Source organism: Eptesicus fuscus, chromosome 14 (assembly GCF_027574615.1).
Source record: "Eptesicus fuscus isolate TK198812 chromosome 14, DD_ASM_mEF_20220401, whole genome shotgun sequence".
Taxonomy (NCBI): domain Eukaryota; kingdom Metazoa; phylum Chordata; class Mammalia; order Chiroptera; family Vespertilionidae; genus Eptesicus; species Eptesicus fuscus.
The window spans coordinates 27,938,365-27,966,306 of record NC_072486.1 but is presented as its reverse complement, the minus strand read 5'-3'; the positions used below and the strand labels follow the sequence as shown (position 1 = coordinate 27,966,306).

The 27,942-nt window shown below is 40.2% G+C and overlaps 2 protein-coding genes across 5 annotated transcripts in view; one reads left to right on the top strand and one right to left on the bottom strand.

The window, feature by feature from the left end:
• Positions 1-6,808, bottom strand: part of KRIT1 (KRIT1 ankyrin repeat containing) — a 32,354-nt gene extending 25,546 nt beyond the window's left edge. Inside the window, exons 1-3 of the mRNA XM_028157303.2 lie at positions 6,736-6,808; positions 1,570-1,673; positions 373-532 (exon numbers count right to left, since the gene is read on the bottom strand). Of these exons, the coding sequence (XP_028013104.1) occupies positions 373-532; positions 1,570-1,671 (262 nt within the window). The 5' untranslated portion in view covers positions 1,672-1,673; positions 6,736-6,808. The remainder of the gene's footprint in view (positions 1-372; positions 533-1,569; positions 1,674-6,735) is intronic.
• A 47-nt stretch (positions 6,809-6,855) lies between these two features.
• ANKIB1 (ankyrin repeat and IBR domain containing 1) overlaps positions 6,856-27,942 on the top strand; it is a 117,119-nt gene continuing 96,032 nt past the window's right edge. For all 4 annotated transcript variants that reach the window (XR_008558159.1, XM_028157248.2, XM_028157242.2 and 1 more), the window contains exon 1: positions 6,856-7,238. The gene's annotated coding sequence lies outside the window, so the exon portion shown is untranslated. The remainder of the gene's footprint in view (positions 7,239-27,942) is intronic.

The following is a 27,942-nucleotide window of genomic DNA, read 5'->3' as shown; positions in this document are numbered from 1 at the left end:
TACTTTCTTTTAGTTTCATGGCACCCCTCTCCCCTTGGCTGTTCTCTCTAAATCAATAAAAAAAATTAAAGTCAGGTTACTTTTTCTTTACACAGGTTACATCTTCAAGGGGCTTAGCTGTATGTTAAAAAATTTTTGAGTCTCTTTAAAGTTTTTTAAATGAAAAGGAGCATAACAAGAAATTGATTCTAATATATTTTTTAAATGTCTTTCTCCACAAGCATTTAAAGCAACTGTATTAAAGAAAGAGCAGCGGGGAAGGATATATGTAATACTTTCAATAATAGAGATTTATTAAAATTAAATAAAGAAAGAGCTTAAGAAAAAAAGAAAAAGAGAAAGAAACAAACAAGTTTTGTTTGTTTTTTTTACCTCTGATACCCTGGTTTGCGGGAGAAATTGGTTTGGTAGTTTCTACTACATAATCCAATATGCCTTGTGTTATTTCACTGTTGCCTTGAAGTTTAGTTTCCAACAAAACTTTCTTCCTCTTTTTTTTCTGCCCTTCAATGGGAACTTCATGCAATAAAATCTTAAGAAAAACAATAAGAGAAAGTTTAAATCAAATTTATTTACCCTAGAATATAAGCCAGCTGCATATTAGACACTAGTTGTATATTAGAATAATCTGGGAAGCTTTTTAAATAGTATCGTTACCCAACTTCATCTCAGACCTATTAAATGAAAATGCTTAGGGAGTGGGGTCCTGGTACTAGAAGTTTTCAAGTTCCCCAGGTGATTCAACAGTGCAGCCAGGATTGACAACCAGTATGCCAGAGCACTGCTAAAGCAGCAGCCTCCTGAGAACCCCTGAAATATTCTAATAGGTTTCAGATAACTAACCCTAAAAAGTAATTTAAGCAAAATGCTACAAAAATTAGCTGGAGTTAGGTGAGATTAGAAGTACTTTATGATGTTTGCAATCTGCTGCATAGAAAAGATAACAATTCTATTTTGCCCCCGCCAATCACATCTACATGTAAAACAGGGTGTGGCAAAAGTAGGTTTCCAGTTGTGAGTGCGCAAAACAGTTTATTCTTGTATTATTATTTATTAATTATTGTATAATTTTCCATACAAACAATTGCAAATCTACTTCTACTCCACCCTGTATAATTGAAGACTACAGAAAAGCAACTAATCTCCTAAAACTTAACTAAAGGTAAAAAGATATTTTTTAGTGAACTGTTAAAAAACAGTTCCTTGAATAACGAAGAACAATGTGTAGACTGTAATTTTGAATAAGCTGACTTTAAATTTTTTTCTTTAATTTTGAGAGCCATTTCATAAATTGTACTAAAAACCAAATCTATAAATTATCTGGAAAACTCAAACAAGTGCCTTTTAATATCTAATAATTTATATGTATCAATGAATAGAAAAATGGTCAAAAATATACAGCAGAAAAAAAGACAGTGATGGGCAGAGATCTAGGGTTGTCAATTTTAGCTTGTCAACATCTAGGCTGTCAACAAGAATTTACAGGATATGGTAAGACTACATGTAAATGAAAATAATAGAGAATGACATTCAATAGTAGCAAATCAAATGTTAGCAGATTGTTCTCACTTCATATGACTTAGCTTTGTATTCCCGGGAATTTAGACTGGCAGTATTCTTTGGACGAATAACAGCAACATATGCATCTTCTATGTTTTCTGGATTCCCCATTGCTTTATAAAACAAAGAAAGAAATATCTTGAAAGATTACATTAAAGGACACATAATCACTTCGTAACACTTCTAAATAAGATGTTGATTTTTCTCTCTTAGAATATATACTACCTAAAAGGCAAGCCAGAGATGACTGATTATATCTTATCATTAAACTATTCAAAACATTAGCTTGTAATTTAAGACTTTCTTGTAATCCTTTTCCCCTTTTCTGTTAAATGTCAAAAAACAACACAACATACTTTCAGAAGTCCATAGTTTCAGAAGTCTTAATTGCATAAAAATCTGCCTTTTATATTTAAAAAAGTGATACAGGCCTAACCGGTTTGGCTCAGTGGATAGAGCATCAGCCTGTGGACTCAAGGGTCCCAGGTTCGATTCCTGTCAAGGGCATGTATCTTGGTTGCGGGCACATCCCCAGTAGGGGGTGTGCAGGAGGCAGCTGGCTGATGTGTCTCTCTCATCAATGTTTCTGGCTCTCTGTCCCTCTCCCTTCCTCTCTGTAAAAAATCAATAAAAATAAAATAATAAATAAATAATAATAAATAAATAAATAAGGGATGGATGGCGCGCAACATGCAGGAGGCACCCGATCAATGATTCTCTCTCATCATTGATGCTTTTACCTCTCCCTCTCCCTTCCTCTCTGAAATCAATAAACATATATTAAAATTTTTTTCACTTGTTTAGATGCAGATATTTCACCAGAGAAACTACAATAAAACATTAAGATTGCGATATTCATTTTGAAGACATATCATTCATTCTCACTCTATATCGCATAGGATTTTTTTCAGTTCATTTTTCCATAATATCATTCTTAAAACCGCACTTCATGCAACAGAGCTTCGTACACTATTGAAATAAAAGTCCTTTTTCTTCTCAGAATTTCTATTTAGCAATTACTTTTCACCTCACATTAACAATGACCAAGATAATAGATCCTCAAATTATGATATGTATGGATGCCTCCTTAAAGACTACAAGCTCCCAAAGAAAGACATTGTATTGTGTATACAAAATGTATATGGCACATTTACAGAAACCATTTGTGTGTTTTATTTCTATTAAGCACCTAAAAGAGAAAAGTAATTTTTAGTTTTCTAAACACTATTTAAATATAATTTTTTATTGATTTCAGGGAGGAAGGGACGGGGAGAGAGAGATAGAAACATCAATGATGAGAGAGAATCATTGATCGGCTGCCTCCTGCACGCCCCCCACTAAGGATCGAGCTAGCAACCTGGGCATGTGCCCTTGAATGGAATCGAACCTGGGACCCTTCGGTCCGCAGGCAGCCCCTCTATCCACTGAGCCAAACTGGCTAAGGCTAAACACTATTTAAAGCAAGTAAATTCTTGAGCTGGTCAACTCATATTAGAAAAAATATATATATCTATAAGCAAAATGCTTTATCAATGCTCATCACTTTTCTAAAAAGATAAACAAATGTGATATAATAAAAGACATTACCATGAGGGTTATATAGTATTTTGTTTTTACATCATTTAATGTTAACATAACCCTAAAAGATTCTAAAAATTGATTTTCAAGAAATATTCATACTTGACTATTCTTAATATACATATTTCCAGTGACATGAAAAAAGGAAACAAAGGCTCAAGTTAGGAAAAGAATAAAAGCTACTAATATATGAAGGCAAAACTGCTAAGGCAGAAACAAATGTGAGGGGACTGGGAGATTAACTTGAGTTAAAAATAATTAAGCTATAACTCGAGTTTGCAATATGCTTAGACTGAGTTTTAAATAAGGGTTCAAGTTACTAAGGATAGGAAATATGTGGCATTTTGTTATATTCTTCATTCTATTCAGGTAAATGCTTAGACATAAATGATGATATGCTGCCTAAATAATGAGGCCTCACAAATATGCAGAAATGGTTCTCAATTGGAGAATCACCTATTAACATCCTCCCATAACATCCACTAATGGGAAAGGACATGCATGTCTCTTTGTTCAAAGAGCTGCCACCCAAAAAAGTACCTAATTGAAATCATTTGAAAATCTATAGGGGCCTGGCCGGTGTGGTTCATTGATGAGCGTCGACCTATGAACCAGGAGATCATGGTTCTATTCCCGGTAAGGACACATGCCCGGGTAGTGGGCTCCATCCCCAATGTGGGGCGTGCAGGGGGCAGCCGATCAATCATTCTCTCTCATCATTGATGTTTCTGTCTTTCCCTCTCCCTCTCCCTTTCTCTCTGAAATCAAGAAAATTATATTAGCCAAAACCGGTTTGGCTCAGTGGATAGAGCGTCGGTCTGCGGACTGAAAGGTCCCAGGTTCGATTCCGGTCAAGGGCATGTACATTGGTTGCGGGCACGACCCCAGTGGGGGATGTGCAGGAGGCAGCTGGTCGATGTTTCTCTCTCATCGATGTTTCTAACTTTCTATCCCTCTCCCTTCCTCTCTGTAAAATATCAATAAAATATTTTAAAAAAAAAGAAAAGAAAAGAAAATTATATTAAAAAAATATAATTTAGAAAGGCCCCGGCTCACGCATAGGGGCCTTTCTAGTGGTCACTATGACTGGGGGAAGGGAGGTATACAAATGGCTATTTAGTCCCCAATAGGCAGATTTGTTAACATCTCCCTACTATGCTAGACAGTCCTATTAAAAATGCCAATGTCTTTAATAAGAAACATCTGCTAAATAGAGGACAGAAGTGCAAACTTAAAAAGACTTTTGCAATGAAGAATCAGTATGTGAATATAGGGATCATAAATTTAGTATTGGAAGTTTAAGTCAACAGGATGATTTATTTACCAGTTTGCAAACAACATGCTAATAGAAATTACCAATAATCAGAAAATATATCTTCATAAATACCTCCCCATCCTCCCCTCCCCCAAAAGCACATTATCTTAGGAATCTGTAAGATGTTCCTGAGGACAAAAAGAAAGATCTCCCTTCCTCCATCCTTAAGCAATGTTTCTCAACCTTCAAAAACCCATGTCAAGCCCTGGCTGGTGTGGCTCAGTTGGTTGGAGAATTGCCCAATACACTGGAAAGTGGCAGGCTGGATTCCTGCTCAGGGCACATGCCCAGGGGGCATAAGGAAGGCAGCCAATTGATGTTTCTCACATCCATGTTTTTTTCTCTCTCTCTCCAATCAATAAAAAAACATACCATCTGGTGAGGATTACAAAAACAAAAACAACAAAATCCATACCACCTTTAAATAGCTAAAGCAACCCACAAACCTTACTGTCCATAATTGAAAATAACTAATAAAATGCATTTTATTTTTATCCTTACCAGCCAAAATAACTTTTATCAAGTTGCCTTTAAGTTTTTATTGCTTTCATTTTTCTAAATAAAATTTAATATACTTTTAAAATAATATAAATAGTTAACACCTATAATGCTTATTTTGTGCTAGACACTGTGCTAAGTGCCTTCCATAAATTAACTCATTTTATCCCCCCCAAAAAAATCTGATGATGTAGGGATTATTTTTATTCCCATTTTACAAATGAAAAAACAAGTGGAGTGGCTAAGTTACTTGCCCCTTCCCCATTCTCCTGAAACAAATCCACTATTTTAAAGCATCATAATATTAAAGAGAAGAGATGGGAACTAAATATCAGGAATTCCCCTACAAGGAATTTTGACCATAAAAACCTCATTCTTAAAATTGGTTAATGGCAATAAAAAGAGAGTTAGTAATAATAAAGCAGAATAGAAAATACCCACTAGTGCTTCTTCTACTCAGCTTGATTTCTCCTTGTCCGTTCAATTCGTCATTTATCAATCAATAAACCTCACTGATAATTTTAGAATTCTTTAAGTGACATTCTACTCTACAATTTAAGATATTTAGTAATCTTCAAATAGCTTTTGAAGGCAATTGTACTAAATTTGGCTAACAGAGAAGGAACTAAGTGAAACTGGGAACCAAGTGAATTCCTACAGTGAACAGCAAGTACATTTAAGGAGCTTATTTGGGGAAAGCATGATATCCCTAGCATGTCTAAATATGCTATATATTAGTTGTTACTGTGGTTCTATTACCCAATTCTAAGGGGGAGGGGGAACATGGGGTTAAGGGAAAAAGAAGATCATGGAATGAGTTGTTTTATATTGCCATGAAAACATTCCTCCAAATAAGATGAGGACAGCAAAACCGTGGAAAGACTAGATGAAAGGAGAAACTGTGAAGACGCATAAATTCTCCAAGAGTGAGATGAGAATGGAAGTGAGAGAGAGCTGGGCCGGCTAGATCAGCCTGCTGGAGAAGCTAAAAGCAACGTGGAGAAAAAGCGAACAAAGAAAGCCAAAAGCCTCTTTTTAAAAGACGGAGAGGTGTAGCGAGGAGAGCCGAGCGGGAATGGCGTGCGGTGAACAGGATTCCCAGAAAGGACAACAAGCGATACTCTGCCTGGGTGGGACGTTACCACATCACCGGGAAGGCTGTGCAAGCCTCTTTGCTCCAAGAGCTGCCACCCAAGCAGTGGCTCTGGCGACTTGGGAGAAATGAATTCCTTGCCTGGAGAAACCAGATGTGGAGATAGTGCAGCCTCCCAACCTCTGTTTTCTCGCTGGAGTCTGGATCTTGCCGCTCCACGTCTCACCCGTGCGGGCGGCCGAGCACCTCCCGGGCCGCTACATTCGCTTCCCTGGGTGGGACAGTCACCTGGGGGCGGGGGGCCGTCCCCGCGGTCTCATCCCTCCTTCCCTTCCCTTTCCTAGCGGCCGGGGCCCAACTTCCTGTGACAGGAAAACCCTCGGTCGCCCCCCGAAGTCGCCGGATGTGTCCGGCCGCGCTCCCTATCTCCCACGCCTCTAAGAGCTCGGAGGTCTGGGACTTGGAGAACCTCTAGCCCACGGGCTCCTTATTGTCCTTCCCTCTCTTCGCACTTCAACACCATAAACCCCTCACCCTCTCCCGAACTAGGGGTTTCCAGATATTCACAAGGCCTTAGCTTTCCATCCCGCTGCTACCGGGGCGAGGGAACCGCTTCCGGGTTCACACCCGTGACAGCCTCGCGGTGGCGGCGGAAGAGCTTCCGGGTCGGCAACCGAGCTGCGGCCGTTACCTGCTGCTTCACGCGGGGGCTGCCTGCGGGCTGCGTGGGGCTGGTGGCGGGAGGCTCGGGCGTCGGCGGTGGGTGCGCCAGCAGCTGAGCGAGGGGCGGGTACGGGAGGAGGCCCGGGGCTGTGCGCGCGCGCGCGCCGGGCTGGAGCATGAGCCGGACTTGACCGCGAGGCGGAGGCGAGAGCCACCGCCCCCTCTTCCCCTCCCGCGAGAAAGGCGGCGCGGCGGCCGGCGAGGGATGGGGGGCGCCTGCTGACGGAGCCTCTCCGCGGACGCGTCCGGCTCACGCAGCGTTCCCGCGGGTCTCCAGCGCGCACCCTCGGCCCCGGCAAGCCTCCGCCCGGCGGGCGCACCCGGGCGGGCGAGGAAGGGGGCGCCCGTCCGGGTGGGTGGGGCGGGGAGGGTAACTGAGGTCACGGACTCCGCCGGAGAGGCTGGGGCGGCCGCGGCGGTGGCGGAGCTGCGGGGTCCTCCCGACCCTCACCCCCAGCCTGGGAAATAACCGTAAGTCTCCGCGTCGCGGCACGGGTCTGTTGGGGGCTAACTCAGCCCGTTTCGGGCTCCTGGTTCCGCGCCGCCTAGTTCACGCCCTCCCCGGCTCCCCGCGAGCGCGCCTCCTCGCTCTCGTGGAGGACGGCCCGTCTGTCGCCGTCCCTGTCTGCCCCCCGGGGCCCTTCTCCCAGAGAATTTGCCAGCCTCCGAGGCTCCGCGGCGCGTCCCATCCTACCCGTTCTGGATGCCTCTCCTTGTCACTGTCCTCAAAGGATCTGTGTCCCCCCCACCCCCTTTTCTGTGCCCCCGTCTTCACAGCCTCCCCCGCCCATCCTTGGAGATGGGGACAGCTTGGGGATCTCGAGGGCTCGAGTCCTGAGCGGGTGGATGGAAGGGCTCCGCGGGGCTGTGATGGGCGGGGATAGGGGCCGATGGCTCGTGTGGCTTTTATTTTTGGAGCTTTTTTGCCACCAAAACAAAAGAATGGGCCTCTGTCCTGGACCTTCATTCCTCTCCCTTCCTGTAAGCTGTTTTCTCTACGTTGCTGTTTTGAGTCTCAGGAAATTGGAACTAGAGTTGTAATTAAGCATCTCCTAAGGAGGTTTTGAGAATTAAGTCTCACGAGCTCGATGCACACGGAATGGAATATTGAACAACCTTGTATTGAAATAAAGGCCCATTCCATCAGGGCTTTAAGAGTCAATCTGATAAGTGAATGTGAAAACGAAAGTCTGATGTTTCCAATGTGTTTTGGAATTTAGTTCTTAATTTACAAAGTGTGTATATGATGTGAAAATTTTTGGAAGGTTTTGTTTCGTTCGTGGTGAACAAAAAAATCCCACTAAAGTGATTTTTAAAGATTGTATCAGAATATATTTGATAAGATATTATTTTAAATCTTTAATTCCAGAGAGGTCTTTTTAAAAATTTTTACTCATTTGGATCAACCACCTACAGATGTTACACACCTTGGTGCTATGACCTTCCTGTTTCCTAGTTACAAAAAAAAATTAACTGTATTTCCAGATTTTGGAATAGGCATTTTTTCTCATTAAAATTGGATTGGCTTTTAAAATTGCCACTGCAGAAATTAGATTTAAAAGTAATTTGAAAGCTGTCAGTGACTGGACAATAGCTCTTACATGCCTTCATGCATTTGATACTTTTCAAGGCACCTTAGGAAGCAAATGATCATTTAAGAATAACTTTACTCTGTATTGCAGATTTTTTATTGTTCTGTAAACTTCTGTAACATTGCCTGTTAGCATTGGTTTTTGTTTGTTTCTGAAAACATTGTCATTTTGTTAAAGGTAGATGTGTTTAGTGATGATTTTTTTGTTTCTTTGCAAAACCTCCTTCAGGCAGTGGACTTGGGACTGTTATTTGATTTGTAACTTCAGACTGTTCACAGATTTTAGTTTGAAGTAGGCTCAGGAGATGTAGCTCCAGCTGTCTGTCTGGAAATGTACTTTACTGACCAGAGTCTCCGAGTCTCCGCGGCGCGTCCCATCCTCCCCAGGTTCAGAAACCAAGCACCGTATAAAGTTGAGTGTATTATTAAGTGTGCCGTTCATAAAATTGATCAGTTTCCAAATGAGAGTGTGGTGCTGCTGCCCTGGTCCGTGTGGCTCCGTTGGTTGAAGTGTTGTCCAGTGCACCGAAGGGTCGCAGGCATCAGGTCAGGGCGCATACCCAGGTTAAAAAAAAAGCGTGGTGCTGTAGTGAGGTGGTAGACAATAACTTGAAAGGTCTTTTTAAAAAAAGTCTACTCGCCAAAACCGGTTTGGCTCAGTGGATAGAGCGTCGGCCTGAGGACTCAAGGGTCCCGGGTTCGATTCCGGTCAAGGGCATGTACCTTGGTTGCGGGCACATCCCCAATGGGGGGTGTGCAGGAGGCAGCTGATCGATGTTTCTCTCTCATCGATGTTTCTAACTCTCTATCCCTCTCTCTTCCTCTCTGTAAAAAATCAATAAAAATATATTTAAAAAAAAAAAAAAGTCTACTGAGCCCTATTATTCTTGGACGAAAGGTACGCAAGATAGGACTATATTTCCATATTACACTTTTTTCCTTGCCCACTGCACTGAGAATTTTGAGTCGTCATTGCCAAGGGTTTCCAAAACCCAGTAGACTGTGCCTAAGTGTGCCCTCTAACAGGTGACTGACTGCTGAGACATGGGAGCGTTTTGTTAGATACTCTTTTATACTTCTTTAGTGCTGCCCACTTTTGGAATAATTGATTTTCTTTCTTTTCTGGGGTTTGCACTTGAACTTGTGAAAGTGAAATACGTGTGTTTACAACTTACTTGTAGTTAAAAGTTTAAGCTAATTTTTATGTATATATAGATGGAAGAGCTATGAATTAAACTTACCTGATTCTCCTTGACTGGAAGTTAGAAAAGATTCCTCAGTGCTTTGGGTACTTTTTCCATCTTTGAGGATGCACACAACATTTTATTTAGATGAAATTTTAAAATACTCTCTAATATTAGAATTTTTATGTGACACATTTGCCAAGACAGATTTGAGAGTGGCTTAGTCATTATTAAAAAGACTAGTCTGAGGTGAGTTTTTATGCATGGTTCTGAAAATGCTTAGGTATTTTCTTTCTCAAAGTGACTTGCTTAGGGCGCATAGTAATTTTTGGATTGTTTATTTTTCAGACTACCTCTTTTTTTTCCCTTTCCAGATAACTTACTTCATACTCACTTCATTTCAGTAAACCTTTATTGAATACCTACTGTGTGTGCCATGCACTGTGTTAGATTCTGGGACTACAAGGATAAATAAGTTAACATTGCTTTCCTCACTGAATTTGCCAAATTTAGGTGTTAACTATGAGTCTATCCACCACCTTTACAGATTTCTCTTATAGGTTTTTAAGTCACTTGACTGTATTTCAGGGTTGTTTCACATCCTTGCTATAATAATAAACACAATTGCCCGGCGAGTGTGCCTTGATGGTTGAGCATCAATCAATGAACCAGGTGGTCACTGTTAGATTCCCAGTGAGGGCACAGGTTGTGAGCTCCATGCCCAGTAGGGAGCATGCACGAGGCAGCTGATGGATGATCCTCTCTCATCATTGATGTTTTTATCTCTCTTCCTCTCCCTCTCTGACATCAGTAAAAGTATATTTTTTTAAAAAGAAGAAACACAATAAATACTGTTAAGTGCTTAATTCTTGCTAGCCACCATGCTAAGTCCTTTATATACATTATCTCATTTCATTCTTAGAACAGTTCTAAGAAGTATTTATCTCCAAAAAACCCCAAACCATACAGATTCTGGTTTATAGTAATGCTAAATTTTGTTTTATTTATAATATGCTAGAAAAGATTTGACCTTACAATTTCTCCTTATGGGGAAGAAGTTGTAATATAGTTATAACAATTTTTAAGTTCCCTAATAATGCTTTAAATTGAATGATTGTACTTTTATTGGTACCTTTTGTTTTCTAGAGCAGATGAATTGTTATCAAAATGTAATTTCCAGTTGCTTAAACCTTTGAAAAGACACTTATGAAGTTTGTTATGGTTAATCATAACCAGTCTTCAGGCATTCATAACTCCTTTTTTACTAATTCAGCAAGGGCCTATAACACATATTAAAAAAAATGTGTGTATTCTCCAGGAAGGACAGAGTATTGAGGTATATGACATCTATTTAAATGTCTTGGAGAGTTTCTGTTTCTGTAATGAAAATATATTCCTTCACATTTATAAATGATTATACTCATCTATTAATAAGATGTATGCTTTATTAGCAATTTCATATGTTTCATTTTAATAATTTTTCAGACCCTCTCACATTTTTTAAGGTTGGTCTTCCACTGTTAACTCTTTTCACCAAAAGCCCCATTTGTATTCTAAAATTTTTATTTTGTTTGTTTGTTTGTTTTACCAAAAACTCAACAGTTTGCCATTCTTTAGGCTAAGACCTTTTGTTACTGGTTACACACTCTTCTGTTTTTAGGACTGTAGGACAAATAATTATTCCTCCTCTAAGTTTTTAAGAAAGGTAATCCTATCTAATAATCCTATCTAATAAAGAGGGAATATGCTAATTGACTGCCCCACCCTCAAAGATGGTGGCACCCACAGCCAATAAGGAGGGAATATGCTAATTGACTTCCCCTACCCTCAAAGGTGGTGCCCACAGCCAATAAGAAGGGAATATGTAAATTGACTGCCTCAAGGATGGCGGCGCCCACAGCCACAAGATGGTGGCGCTCAGTCCCCTCAGCCCCGCCGGGGTGGCAGGCGTGCAGCAAGGCTGGGAGTGTGTCTGTCTCCGGAGTCCCCCAGTCTCCTCAGCCCCCCAGCTGCCCAGGGCCAGCCCGAGGTGCAGGCAAGCCTCAGATGGCAGCTGCCCGAGGCTCAGGTAACCAGGGCTGGCCGAGGCTTGAACTTCCGGCAGTGGCAGCAGCAGAGGTGTCATGGGGTGTCACCTTCCCCTGATCGCCGGGTTGCCTCCTGCCCCTAGGGCTCTCGGACTGTGAGAGGTGGCAGGCCGGGCTGAGGGACCCCCCCCTCCAGTGCATGAATTTTCATGCACCGGACCTCTAGTCCTTGATATTTTTCTATGCTCATTCTGATATACATATTTTAATTTGACATGGGCAGTTTCTCCCATTGTAGCAGAGTCCTTGATAATCAGGTCACTGTATTTTTTGATTGGAACAATATTGTGTGTAGAATTACTGTTCAAAGACAGAACAATGATTGAATTATAATGTGTTAGGTGCTGAGACCACAAAGATGAATAAGTCAAGATTCCCTTCCTCTTTGAACTGTAAAATGCCTGTTTAAAGTTCATGAAGAGAAAACATTGAGATGCTCTTCTATAAATAGGCATAAAAACATTGCCCTCCTTATTAATGTATTGCCTCTGAACATTGTAAAGGAAGGCAAGTAAATAAACATATTAAGCAGGGCTTTCACTCTGTCATGGCCTCAGACAATAATGATTATCATTTGCTCTAGCACTAAATGTTCTATATTACATCTTTATTTCACATTTTGTTATTTTGAAATAATTTCAAACTTTCAGAAAAGATTCCAGAACAGTACCAAAGTACTCCTTCACTCAAATTCTATCATTGTTAATTTTTTACTGCATTTGTTCCATCACCTGTGCGCGCGCGCTCTCTCTCCCCCCTCCCCCCCTCTCTCTCCACATACATACATATATTACATACATGTGTAAATACATACCCATTATCATATTTTTTTCTGGACCTTTTAGAGGAAGCTGCAAACATGTTCATTCCATCACCCATAATCTCTACAGTGCCTGTATCTCAGAAACAAGGTAATCTTATATAACCAGCATTTAACCCTCCAAATCAGAAAATGAGCATTGGTCCAACATTACCATCTAGTCCAAAGAACCTATTCATATTTCATGACTATCCCAACAATATCTCTTTTCTTTTCTGGTCCAGGATCCTATTCAGGAATACATGTTCTATTTAGTTATATCTCTTCAGACTTCTTCAGTTGCTTTTTTCCTTGACAGTTTTAGAAAGTACAGGCCCTAAATTTTGTAGGATAACCATCAACCTAGGTCTATGTGATATTTCCTCATGACTTCAATCAGGTCCTGCATTCCTAATACGAATACCACAGAAATGGGGTTGTGCCCTTTTCAGTGCATCTAATGCAGAGGCATACAGTGTCAAACCATACCACTACTGGTAATTAATACCTTCGTCATGTGGTGTACTTTCATATTTGATCAGTATTTGTGGAGAGGTAGTCCAAAATTATACTATCATCCTGTTTCTTATCAAACTCTGCTTACTAGCCTTAGTGGGGGTGTCAGTGAAGACTCCTCCCCTAATTCACCACTTTTATGATAATTGCCAAATGATAATTCTCTATTTGTATTATTCCTTTTACATGTGTTGGTATTTTTTTGGTAAGGTGGAACTTTTCTTTCTCCCATTTATTTGTTTATTAAATCAGCAAGGACTCATGTTTTTCAATTTTACTTAGTGTGTTGTGATTTATTACTGTTATTATTTATTTTGCTGTTTACATTATCCCGGATTTAGTCACTGGAAACCTCTGCAAGCTGGCACCTATGCCTGTTTATCATGTGCCCATCTCATTCATTGTGCATTTCTGGCAGAACATGCTGTTCCTGGTTCATCTTGTACTTTGCCTGGTCTAGTCCTGGAATCAGCCATTTCTCCAAGGAGCCCTGTTTGATTATTGTTTATTTTTGTAAAAGATGGTGTTTAAAAACAAAGCTTTAGGGGCTTAGTGTGTTCATTGCTACTGGGGTGTCGTTCCTTATGCAGGGGTGGGGAACCTTTTTTCTGCCAAGGGCCATTTGGATATTTATAACATCATTCTTGGGCCATAGAAAATTATCAACTTAAAAATGAGCCTGCTATGTTTGGTCAAACATTTAAATAACTCAACCTCAGTGCCTGGGCAGGGCCAGACCAAATGATTTCATGGGCCGGACATTCCCCACCCTAGCCTATAGAAAGTAGGAAATGTATGAGTATGTGAATATGGTATCTATATATATATATGCACACTCTCACATACATTCATAATTATTTCTATGCCTGTACATATTATAGAACCGTAAGTTATGTTTCTATATTTTCAATTCCAGTCCAATTCCCCAGGCTTCTTTCTAGTCAACCTCCTTTCCATGTTTATAAAGGCCTTCTCTGGCAGTAAGAAACTTGGCTTCACATTAAGCTCAATATGGTTTTACTTACTTGCTCATTGTGTTATCATTCTCCCTGCCATGTAGACCACCCTGTATCTCCCTCTACTGCCCTGTATCATTGACTGCTGGGTTTGCTGGCTATGCCTCTTTGTGGGTCCACAACTCCTTGCAACTCCCTATCCCCACTTAGCACCCTATTATTCTTGGCTGTGGGCCAGTTGGCTCAGACCTCTGCAGGCCTTCCTAACTTGCCCTCAGTGCCCTGCATCTTCAGACAGCATGCTGACTATTTTGCATGGCTCAGTATTTCATTAGTTAATTTTTAATTATATTACCAAGGTTTTACAAACATGCATATATGTGATGAAATATATACATAACTTCCCCACATACAAATGATAGCACACTATAGTAAATGTTCTATATCTTGTTTTTTTAACAACTACTAGTATATTGTATTTCATGTGCCCATTTTGTGTGCGTGCACATATGTGTGTATACATCCCAACAGACACAGACACATACATACACACACACAAACCCCTCCTGACCTGTAGTAGGTTGAGTAATGACCTTAAATTCCTCCCATCCTGGTATGCAGTCCCCTTTGCAATGTGATTTTGCTGCTTATCCTAGCTAGAGGTGGAATCTGTTTCTCCATCACCTGCGTCTTGGCTGGCCTTGTGATTTGCTTTGACCAATAAGTATGGTGGAAATGATATATGAGTTCTGGAGCTTGGTTCTTAAAAGGCCTTCAAGGAATGCTTTCCTGCAACTGCCATGTAAAGAAGTTGGTCTAGCCTGTAAGAGGATGAGAGGTCTTTTGGAAGAGAACCAAATATGCCTCTGTTGACAGTTAGTGTCAACCAGCAGACATGAAAGTGAGCTGTCTTGGACTCATTCAGCTGATCCTTTAGCTCAATGTACCTGCAGAGGAACCAGAGGTGAAAGCAACAAAGAAACCACCCAACCAACCTACAGAATGTTGAGAAATAATATTGTTTTGAGGCACTAAGTTTGGGGTCATTTGTTCTGTAGCAGTAGATATCTGAAAGCATATCTGTGTTCATTTTGGACATTTGGTTGTCTCTAGTCTTCTATTATGAACAAGATTGCAGTGATATATATATTAAAAAAACGTAATATGCAAATCAACCAGATGGCAGAATGACCAGTCAGCTATGACGCGCACTGACCACCAGGGGGCAGACGCTCAACGCAGGAGCTGCCCCCAGCCTGCGGGCCCCAAACAACCAACCGGGCCCTGCTGGCCAACCTCTCGGTCTCTCCTCCTGGCTGGCAGGCTCCGATCGCCCGATGGGGAACGGGGAACCGGGGGGTGGGTGGCAGCATGTACACCAGGGCCCCAATCACCCGCCAGTCGCCCCCCACACAGAGGGTGACCAGTGGTGGGGGAGGGGCAGGGCCAGCAAGTGGGTGGGAATGGCCAACTTCTTGGTCCTTCCCCCTGTTCAGCAGGCTCTGATTGCCCAATGGGGAACCGGGAACCGAGGGTGGGTGGCAGCTGATTCGGGTGGTGCTGGGGCCCCAATAGCCCCGCTGGTTGCCACACACACAGAGGGCAACCGTGGCAGCAGCGGCAGGGGCCGGGGGGCGGGGGGCGGGAAGGGGACAGGCCTAGGGACCCTACCCGTGCACGAATTTCTTGTGCCGGGCTTCTAGTCTTGTATATAATATATATAATTTTAATTTTAATAATGCCAGATTATTTTCCAGAAATGTTGACACAATTATTGCTATCATTAATGTCTGAGAGTAACTTTCCCCCATAAGCTGATGCTATCGCTGATGCTTTTGTGTGATAATAAAATGAGTATAAAATTGTTTCTTATTAATTCTGCATTTTCCTAACTACTTGTAAAGCTGATCATCTTGTAATATACTTGTTGGTCCTTTTGGTTCTTCAGTTCTCTGGATTGCTAATTCATATCTTTACTCATTTTTTTTATTGGAGTTTTTTTCCTTATCAATTTGTTGGCTCTCTTTGATATGTTATGAATATAATCCTTTACCTTTGTTTGCAAATATGTTGTTAGTCTGTCTTTTGTTTTTGTCTTAGTTTATGGTATTGTTTACCATACTTTTTTTGTATTTCATATAATCATTAATGTCTATCTTTTTTTGTATGGCTTTGATACATTCTAGGTTTTACTATTCTAGGTTTTACTAACTTTTTCCTAACTTTTCTTCCAACTTTGTGTTATCTTTCCTATCAATTAGGAAATGATTTTTAACGTGTGGTATTAACAAATTAGGTGGTTCATTTTCTTTAATGAGAAATTAGAGGTAGGCTGTCCAGTGCGGTATGGTGGCTCCATGATGCTATCAGGAATGTAGACTTATATATCTTTCTGTTTAGTCATCATAGCAGGTACCCTATTTTCCGGCGTATGAGACGACTGGGCATATAGAAGATTTTCCTGGATTAAAAAGTCGTCTTATACGCCGGAAAATATGGTATTTGTCACCTCTTGGTCCCAAGATGGCATTCCAGGCTGAGTAGCAACTTTTTATGCTCTGGGGATGGGGCCAAGACAAAGCAGGTCACCATAAGAGAAAGTTCTTGTAAAATATATTTCTTTTTTTTTTGGAAAAAAAATAATGCTGATTTTGCTTTCTGAATCATAATAAATGTGTGTGCAAAATAAGGCCTGAGAATCTTTTTCTTTAACCTGTTGGGCAGCCATGGTCCCCCCCCACCCCCAAAGTTATTTATAAGCAAACAGGGAAATAAACATGATTATATTCTCGAATTGAAAACTAATGTTGTTGAGAACATAGGACTTTATCATTATGTTCAATAGATAATATTAAAGGTGTTTTTTATATGCCAGTATAAAACTGAATATTGTGTGATTCTTGTCCTCAAGAAGTTTACCAGATAATTGGGGAAGCAGATTAAACATTTCATTACAGTATTTGATGGTAAGTGAGTGTATTTTCAAGTTGGGGAGGCAGGACATCTAACTATGTTGGTTGAGGGTTGGAGAACCGTGATCAGGATAGGAAAATGGTTTCTAAGCTAAGTGACTAGGAGGAGTTAATCTATTGAGGAGTTTGTAGGGGGGTGGTAAGAACATTCCAGGTCACTGGTGGGTCGGAGTTATCAGAGATAGGCAGTGATGAGATAAATTCTGGTCTAAGCAGGGACTTTTCCTTATATCCTTAAGAGCTGGGAGCCTTGGGAAGGTTTTAAAATGGAATTGGACAAGATCGGACTTGATAAAGTTAAGCTACTTGTGTGGTGGCGATGGGGGGAGGGGAGGGTGGATACTTTTGGGAGTGAGATCTGGAAGCAAGGGCACCTATTATGTAGGACGTTTATCTGATATATTAATATCTCATCTGTAATTAAGTATTTATTCAGTACTTATGTGAATATAATGGGGGGAGGGATACAGAGATATTGAAAATAGTTCCTAATCCCAAGGAGTTCGTATTTTAAAGTAACTAAAGACTAGATATCAACAATATGAGGCAGTATACTAATATTTTGGCTTCTATCCTATAAAATGAGAGCAAGTAAAGACAAGAATTAAAACTTGAACCTAGAAGATGTTCAATGCTCCACAGCACATATTCTTTCCATGTATACTGTGCTGCCTTCTACAGCACTTATTTAATTATCAATATGTTGCCTGTCAGTTACCTAGAACCCTTGTGAAATAAGATTGGAGTACCATTATAAAGGTTTTCAGCTTGGGACACAAAGTATCAAAGGCGCTCCAGGCTTTCTCCAAGCAGTTTCTCTGTTGAATAGAGTATAACCAGGAAGATAAATGTTGGTCAGAAAAATTGCCACATTATCTGAATTAAGTAGTGTTGTAAATAGTCTTGAGATTAGTTTTTGGGAAACTTAATATTGAACTAATGGGACTGTGGAGGACAAAACTGGCATAGCATGCCCTGTCACTAGATAACTGAATAGCATTCTTATTAATGTTAATGGTCTTTTCCCCTTGTTAATCTGTTAAACTATTAGCTTGACTCAGGCAAAATAAAGATGGCTAGAGATAATAATTTTATCCTTTGGTGTCTAATTTTATAAGTTGATACATTTGGATAAGTACTCTTCTGAGGGTTCTTCTTACTTTGAAATGTGACTTGACATGACATCCACAGAATTACTTAAAAAGTTAGGATATGATATTCTGATTGGAAGAACATTATCTTTCCTATAGAATAGGGAGGACTAGGAAGGAGAGATAAAGGTTGGGCTGATACCTTGGTATCACAGAATGAAGGAAATTCAGAGGGAGGGGTAGTTACGATTTTTTAACTGTTCAAAAACAATTTGTAGGTTAAATGCTAGATATGTAAGGCAATTGAGAGAGAGAAACATTGATTTATTCTGCTTATTTATGCATTCATTGGTTGATTTGTATGTGCCCTGACCGGGGATTGAACCTACGACCTTGGCATATTGGGACAATGCTCTAACCAACTGAGCTGAGCCACCCAGCCAGGGCCAACATCAGTGGCTTTATATCTTAACATTAAATTGTTTATACAAAATGTATACAATCTATACATTGCCAACTTCCAAATTATATCTCCAGCCCAGACCTTTTTTTCCTTACCTTCAGATTTGTATATCCTTTGGGCTACCTGGCATCTAGTAGGCCTGTCAAATGTAATGTGTTAAAAAATAAGCAGATTTCCCCCATCCCTCTCATACCTCACCTCCTGCAATCTTGCCCTCTCAGTAATGGTAACTCCATCCTTCCAGGTGCACATGCCAAGAAACTTAGAGTCATTCTTATCTTTTCCCTTTCTCTCAATACCTACTTCCTAGATGTCAGCAAATTCTGTTGGTCCTTAACTTCACGGTACATCCAGAATCTGATCTCGGATTCACCATCTCCACTGCAACCTCCCAGGTCCAAGCTGCCATCATCTTTTACTTGGATTAGTGCAGCTGCTTCCTAAATAGTCTCCTTGTTTCTAGCCTTGCTGCCACCCTCATTAGTCTTTTAGACAGACAGCCAGGGTGATCCTGTTAAATTAAGTCAGGTCATTTCATTCCTTTGCTAAAAACCCTCTAGTGGCTTCCCTTTTCACAAAGAATAAAAGCCTAGTGATTTATGATGACCCTTCAAAACTCTAAACAGTTCACCTGCCCTCATTACATCTCTTGACTTCAGAGAATACTACTTTACTCCTCACTCTACACTATGTAACACTGGCCTCTTTTCTGTTCCTTGAACAGATAGGGTATCCTCCTTTTTAAATTTTTTTATTTTTATTTTTGAGAGAGAGAGAGAGAGAGAGGGGGGGGGGGGGGGACTTGTTGTTCCACTTATTTATTCATTCATTGGTTGATTCTTATATGTGCCCTGACTGGGGATCGAACCTGCAACCTTGGTGTAGTGCAGTGGTTCTCAACCTTCCTAATGCCGCGGCCCTTTAATACAGTTCCTCATGTTGTGGTGACCCCCAACCATAAAATAATTTTCGTTGCTACTTCATAACTGTAATTTTGCTACTGTTATGAATCGTAATGTAAATATCTGTGTTTTCCGATGGTCTTAGGCTCACAGCAGCGGTTCTCAACCTGTGGGTTGCGACGCCCAGGTTGGGAACCACTACTAGCAGGGTCGCCTAAGACCATCGGAAAACACAGATATTTACATTACGATTCATAACAGTAGGGCATCGTCCCACTACACCAGTGGTTCTCAACCTCGCGACCCACAGGTTGAGAACTGCTAGCAGGGTCACCTAAGACCATCGGAAAACATAGATATTTACATTACGATTCATAATAGTAGCAAAATTACAGTTATGAAGTAGCAACGAAAATTATTTTATGGTTGGGGGTCACCACAACATGAGGAACTGTATTAAAGGGTCGCGGCATTAGAAAGGTTGAGAACCACTGGTGTAGTGGGACGATGCCCTACCTGGCCAGGGCCTAGGGTATGCCCCTTTTCACTGGCTGTTTCCTCTGCCTGGAATACTCTTACGTCTAGATATCACATGGCTCACTACCTCCTTACTCAAATGTCACTTTCTCTAACCATTCTTTTAAAGATAGGACATCTCAAAACTCTATCTCCTTTCTGGCTCTAATTTTTTTTTTTTAATAATACCTTACACTATTGAATATAGAATGTGTAAATCCCATGTGGACAGCAATTTTAGTTTGTTTCTGCTGTATTCCCTTGCACCTAGAGTAATGCCTGACACATGGTAGGTGCTTAATATTTGTTGCATGAATTTATTATTTTCTGTGCCTAGAGGAGCATGCCTTTCCTCTGAGAAACGCACCTGATAATCATGTGCTTTTAGCATAGGCTACCAGTCATTGACTTCCAGTCTTGCTATTCTGCTTCCCCTTTTCTAAAAACAATGTGTTGTATGCCTCTGTTTTTAATTTGAAATTATTGTTTGGCTGATTTTTATTGCAGCATACTTCCCTTGGCAAAAATTCTAGTTCCTAAGTTCATGTATTTTGGGAAATAATTAAACATCCTTTAATCCTCTGTAAAGTATATGAAGTTATTAATTCTTGTCATTGAATGTGGTGTTTTCCTAACAGTCATAGTAATATTGGTATGCATCTTGCTTTTAGATGACTCTATATCATGATTTACAACTTTATCCCATAGCTTCCTTCATATTCTCCAACAAAGGCCAATCTCTGTTTCTCCTTATAACAACCTGGATTGAGAGTACTTGGTCTTGTTTTGGTTTTTGAGAGTTTTGTAGGTTTTAGTGTTTCTTTGTAGCCAGTGCTTAATAACTACCTTCATTGGAGCAATTAGGTCCCACAAAGGCAACTTGCTCTCTTTATTATGTTTCTTTTTCTCCTGGCCCAGCAAGACTTTAATTTTATGTGCTTGCTGTGGAAGTCATACACTTTGAATTTTTAATTTCAGGTATTGTGCCGAATTGTTGAATCATGTTTTGAATTATTTCTTAACTTTTCAGTTTGAAAAAGAGTCACTTAACAGCACTTACTAGTATGTTCATCCTGTTGCCATTTCTTCAGGATGCAGGGAAGCATAGGTGGCTCAAATTTCCATCTTTCCTGTCTTTTATAGATATCAGTTATTATATTTTTGTCCCTCATTACTTCATTAAGATACAGAGAATATAAAGTGAATTTAAGAACATTAAGTCAAATACATAGGATTTAGGTTCTTGTTTCTGATGGAGAGTTTTCATTTTCTGACTGGGTCTATGGTTTGGAAAACACACAATAGACATGGTGAAGCCCTTAACCTTAATTATGTTTGTCACTATGGCAATAGAATGTTCTTAATGCTAGGATTTGATATTAGTAGCTAAAGATACATAAATTATAAATGAAATCTTTCTTCCAGATGCAAACCAGAATGTAAATGTCCACATGTATATTAATAGATAGGGGCTTTGCCACGAAAACAGATCCTACTACATGGTTTATGACATCCTGTGGGTAAAAAAAGCACAGGTGAAAAATACATATGTTTACCCATAATAGTGGACAAATTAGAACCAACTTATATAAAGGAATAAAGGAATAAATTATTATTTGTATGTCAGACTTTGATAGTATTCGAGGGATATTCACATGGGAACATGCTCATGATAAAATTAAGTACAAAAGAAGAAAAATGCCAACTTTATCATACAGCATGATCCAGTTCTGCACTTAAAGGACGGCTTTATAGCCTGGCCATGGTGGCTCAGTGGTTGAACATCGACCTGTGAACCAGAAGGTAATGGTTCAATTCCCAGTCGGGGCATATGTCTGGGTTAGGGGCTTGATCCCCTATCATGCAAGAGGTAGCCGATCAATGATTCTCTCTCATCATTGATGTTTCTATCCCTCTCTTCCTCTCCCCTGCCTCTCTGAAATCAATAAAAATACTTTTTTTAAAAGAAAGCTTTATACATATAGAAAGAAAATATTCCACTATGTTAACAGTGATTATTCCAGGATTTAAAGATTATAGTCATCTTCTTATTTTCTTCTTTATACTTTTCTATATATTTTCCAATTTTATACTTTCTGTATATAATTTTATTAAGTATTTTTAAAAAGGATAATTGTGATTCTAGGCAAGTTAGTAATAATGATGATGGCTACATTATACTGAGTACTTACTGTTTAGCAAATATTGAATGTAATTTACCACCCTATTTTATAATAGCCCAGCAATGAAGACTTACTTGTCTACTTTTACATATTGGGGGGGAAAGTCTCAACATTTTAAAGTAGCTTGTAAGCTAGTGAGTGTTCAAACCAGGATTGGAACAGAAGTTTGTCTTCAGAATTTTGTAAAGATACCATAAGCCTTTCCAAAATAATTAAAATCCCAAAGCCTATGTTTCTTTACTGTAAAATGCAGGTGGGATTGTTGTGCAGATTAAATGACAGAAAATAGATAAACAACAGGATTAAATTTTGTATAATTTTGCAGCCATTTTTGGAAGTCTCGTTTTCATGAGGATCTGATATTTTGTTTAAAGGGGTAAAATTATGTTTCTTACCTTCCTTAACGATGTTTTAAGAAACCTACTGTTTTGTTGGAAGTTCCTTTCCTGGGTTCTGAACCAATTGGGAGGTCAAAACATTCATTTTTCTCTCTCACCTAGTTTGCTAATCTCCCTAAGGTAGATGAAGGTCAGGAATAAGGTACCCATTGAGCTCCTTTCAAATGGTAGAAAGCATTAGGAATGGGGAAAAAGAGTTACTCTCAACACCCTTTTCAAGTTTCATATTTTTACTAAAGGCCCAGTGCACGGTGTGTGTGTGTGTGTGTGTGTGTGTGTGTGTGTGTGTGTGTGTGTGTTGTGTATGTCCCTCAGCCCAACCTGCACCCTCTCCAATCTGGGACCCCTAGAGGGATGTCCGACTGCCCGTTTAGGGGATCGGGCCTAAACGGGTAGTCGGACATCCCTCTCACAATCCAGGACTGCTGGCTCCCAATTGCTTGCTTGCCTGCCTGCCTGCCTGATTGCCCCTAACCACTTCTGCCTGGCAGCCTGATCACCCCCTAACCACTCCTCTGCCAGCCTGATCGACGCCTAACTGCTCCCCTGCCGGCCCAGTTGCCCCTAACTGCCCTCTCCTGCCGGCCTGGTCCCCACCAACTCCCCTCCCCTGCAGGCCTGGTCGCCCACAACTGCCCTCTCCTGCAGGCCTGGGTTCCCCCCAACTGCCCTCCCTTGCAGGCCTGGTTGTCCCCAACTGCTCTCCTCTGCTGGCCCGGTCACCCCTAACTGCTCTCCCTGCTGGCCTGGTCCCTCCCAACTGCCCTCCCCTGCCGGCCATCTTGTGGAGGCCATCTTGTGTCCACCTGGGGGCGGCCACCTTGTGTGTTGGAGTGATGGTGAATTTGCATATTACCACTTTATTATATAGGATTTAGAAGTTAGTATAAAAACACTGCTGAAATGCCAAAGGATGGTGAATTGAATCCCAGCTGATAGCTATTCTTATTATTAGCAAAATGCAGAGAGATTAGATATAAATTGCTTACTCTGATATTGCTTTTTATGGGTTCAGTAAACATCTCTAAGAAAATTCAGGACAAATATGATTTTAAATCTATATTTGCACTCTATATTTTTCTACTTGAGTGTCTTAACGCCTTTCTATGGGAAATAAAAAGAAATATAAAACTACCTACTTACAAGTTTACATTTCTATTGGATTTTTAAAAAAACATTCCCTTAGGTAATGATCATATAGATTTTTTTGTGTATGTTTTAGCTACTACATTGAATGATTAACCATCATTTTATCTGTTCTACTTATGAGTAACTAGATTATTCCCATTTAAAAAAACAAAAACAAAAAACTTTGCCCTGGCCAGGTGGCTCAGCTAGTTGGAGTGTCATCCTGTACACTAAAAGATTGTGGGTTTGATTGCCAGTCAGCACACATAACTAGGTTGTAGATTCAATCCCCAGTCAGGAAGCATACCCTGGGGGGAACAGATTGGTGTTTCTCTTTCTCCCTCTTCCTCTCCCTCTAAAAATCAATGAAAACGTATCCTTGGGTGAGGATTACAAATAAAAAAGAAAACCAACTTTAGGTAATGTTTTTTCTGAAAGAGGAAAGGAGAGAAAGGCTATGGCATACGGAAAACCTTATTTTAAAAGATAAAATATTGTGTTTTATCTTTTAAAAATATAGAGATTTGAAACAATTTGGGGGGGAGACAATAACATTATGGACATGAAATAAATTGATGTTAACAGTGTCTTGTTTGAGATATTTTTGCTTTCCCTACAGTCGAAGATATTCTCCCATTTTTTCTGAAACCACTATTTTGCCTTTCACATTTAGATCAATGAACTATATTTAGTTTGATCTATTTCTAAGTTCTCTATTTTGTTCTGTTAATGTATTACTATAGCTTTACGGTATGTCTGAAGTCACATTAGTCCTTAAACATTTTTCTTATTCATTATTGTGTTAGCTATTCCAGATCTTTAACCTCTATATAAACTTTAGAATCAGTTTGTCGACATCCACAGAATAACATTCTGGGATTTTGTTTTGGATTGCATTGCATCGCATCTATAGATCAAGTTAGGAAAAACTGACATCTTGACAATATTGAGTCTTCCTATCTATGAATATGGAAAATTTCACCATCTTTTTAGTTCTTTGATTTAATTCATCAGAGCTTTATAATTTTCCCCAAACAGATTTTGTACATATTTTGTGAGATTTATACCTAAGTATTTTATTTTTTGGATGATAACATAAATGATGTTATGTGTTGTTGATTTTTTTTTGTGTGTGTGTGTGTGTGTGTGTGTGTGTGTGTGTGTGTTTTTAAAATATTTTATTGATTTTTTTACAGAGAGGAAGGGAGAGGGATAGAGAGCTAGAAACATCGATGAGAGAGAAACATCGACCAGCTGCCTCCTGCACACCCCCTACCGGGGATGTGCCCGCAACCAAGGTACATACCCTTGACCGGAATCGAACCTGGGACCTTCCAGTCCGCAAGCTGACTCTCTATCCACTGAGCCAAACCGGTTTCAGCAATGATGTTGTGTTTTTAATTTTGAATTTTACTTGCCCTTTACTGGAATATAGCAATTGGTATTTATATATTGACCTTGTATCTTTCAAGTTTATTATAATTACTTATATTAGTTCCAGGAGTTTTTTGGTTCATTCTTTCAGGTTTTCTGTACAGATGATCATGTCATCTGTGAACAAAGGCAGTTTTACTTCTTTCTTCCCATTCTGTATACTCTTTATTTCCTTTTCTTGTCTTACTGCTTTAGCTAAAACCTCCAGTATGATATTGAAAAGGAGTAGTGAGAGGATCATCCTAGCATTGTACCTTTTCTTACTGGGAAAGCTTTAAATATTTTACCATTATGATATTAGCTGTAGATTTGATTCCCAGACAGAGAATATACTAGGTTGCGGGTTTGATCCCTGGCACATAAAGAAGGCAGTCAATCGATGTTTCTCATATCGATATTTCTCTATCTCCCTTCCTCACTCTCTAAAAAATCCTATCTAATAAAGAGGTAATATGAAGATTGACTGCCACTCCAGTACACAAGATGGCTGCCCCCATGTGGACACAAGATGGCTGGCAGGGGAGGGCAGTTGTGGCGATCAGGCCAGCAGGGGAGGGCAGTTAGGGGTGACCAGGCCTGTAGAGGAGGGTAGTTGGGGGTGATCAGACCTGCAGGGGAAGGCAGTTAGGGGTGTCTGGGGCTTCAGGGGAGGACAGTTGGGGGGGACCAGGCCTGCAGGGGAGGGCAGTTAGGGGCCACTGGGCCAGCAGGGGAGGGCAGTTAGGGGTAATTGGGCTGGCAGGGGAGTGGTTAGGGGGTGATCAGGCTGGCAGGCAGAAGCGGTTAGGGGCAGGCAGGCAGGCAGGCAGGCTAGCAATTGGGAGCCAACAGTCCTGGATTGTGAGAGGGCAGTCGGACATCCCTCGAGAGGTCCCAGATTGGAGAGCATGCAGGCTGGGCTGAGGGACACTCCCCCTCCCCCATGCACGAATTTCATGCACCGGGCCTCTAATAATCAATAAAAGCATACCTAGGGTGAGGATAAAAGAAAAAAGACAGCCCTAACCGGTTTGGCTCAGTGGATAGAGCATCGGCTTGCGAACTGAAGGGTCCCAGGTTTGATTCTGGTAAAGGGCATGTACCTTGGTTGCGGGCACATCCCCAGTAGGAGGTGTGCAGGAGGCAGCTGATCGATGTTTCTCTCCCATCGATGTTTCTAACTCTCTATCCCTCTCCCTTTCTCTCTGTAAAAAATCAATAAAATGTATATATTTTTAAAAAGAATAATATATTTTTAAAAAGAAGAAAAAAAGACAATAGCCACCCAGTATGAATGAATCAAAATTATACCTATTTTTTGGTGTACCACAGAATTTTAGTAATTAGTTTATGAGAGCCATGCCATGAAAAAGGTTGAAAATCACTGAGTTAGGTAATGGTGTGAACCCTCCTTAAGTCCAAGTTTCCAAATACCAGCTGGCTAGCCATTACAAGCAGGCCTTTCCAAGGATAGTCATCTGAAGTCTGCTATGTTAACTCTTTTCTCCATATCTACTAGGTGTACCGGTTAATAATAGTGGATCTTGTAATCAAAGAAAACACTATAATTTCAAGAGAAACATCAAAAGTGCTTTATTCAAAGTAATGTCCATCACTAGCCACACATTTCCCCATCTTTCAGGTAATTTGTGGATACCATCCCAATAGAACTTTTCTTGTTTTGAGGCAAACCATTCAGAGATTCAATTTTCCACTTCTTCATATGTTTTGAAGTACTACTCAGAACGTGTGTGTGCTATCAATTGGAACAAGTGGTAATCTGAAGGAGCAAGGTCTGGTGAATACAGCAGTGCATTAATACTTCCCAGGCAAGATCTTTTAACGTATCTTTAACTGGTTTTGAAGTGTGTGATGGTGCATCATCATGAAGCAAAATTACTTTGCCATGTCTTCAGGCATATTCTGGTCGTTTCATGATCCAAGAGTGGTTCAAATGGATTATTTATTTTTGGTAGCGATCAGTATTAACGGTTTCATCTGGTTTTAGGAGCTCATAATACACCACACCTTCTTGATCCCACCAAACGCAGAGCATTGTCTTCTTTCCAAAGCGATTTGGCCTTGCAATCGATGTTGATGGTTGACCTGGATCAACCCATGATTTTGTGCATTTGGGATTCACAAAATAAATCCACTTTCATGGCCAGTCACAATTTGATGCAAAAAAGACTTTCTTTTGGGCCACTGAAGAAACATTTTACTGATGACTTTTCAGTTTTCCATTTGTCTTTCATTCGGTTGATGTGGCACCCATATTCCTTCCTTTAAAATCTTTCCCGTTGCATGTAAATGATCGGAAATTGTTTGCTGAGCAATGTTTAATCTTTCTGCAAGTTGTTTTTTGTGTTTGACCCGCACCTTCATCCAATAATGCTTGTAATTGGTGGTCTTCAAACTTTTTTGGTTGTCCTGGACATTCTTTGTCTTTCACATAGAAATCATCACTTTTATTTTTTTATTTATTTATTTTTTTTAAATTTCTTTATTGATTAAGGTGTCACATATTTGTCCTCATCCCCCCACTCCCATCCCACCCCTCTCCCCACGCATGCCCCAATCCCCTGTTGAACTTAACCGTTGGATAGGCCTATATGCATGCATACAGGTCCCTTGGTTGAACTCTCCCCCTCCCCCCACCCTCCCCCACTTTTAAAGCGTTTAAACCAGCGTTTACAAGTATCTTGAGATGGAGCATGTTCACCATAAGCTTCCCAAAGTACTCAGTAGCACTTTTCTTCAAAATAAAATAATGAATTAAAACTTCCCGCAAATGCTCTTTTTTTGGCACAAAATTTGACATTTTTAAGTGTAAAAATACCTATGTTGTTAACACCTTCAGCAAATTTGACATATGAAGTTTTGAAGCTTCTTATCAATACAACAAAATAGCATACATATTAAATGGCATATATATCAACATATGTGTAATTCCATCTATTGAAAAAAATCTGCATT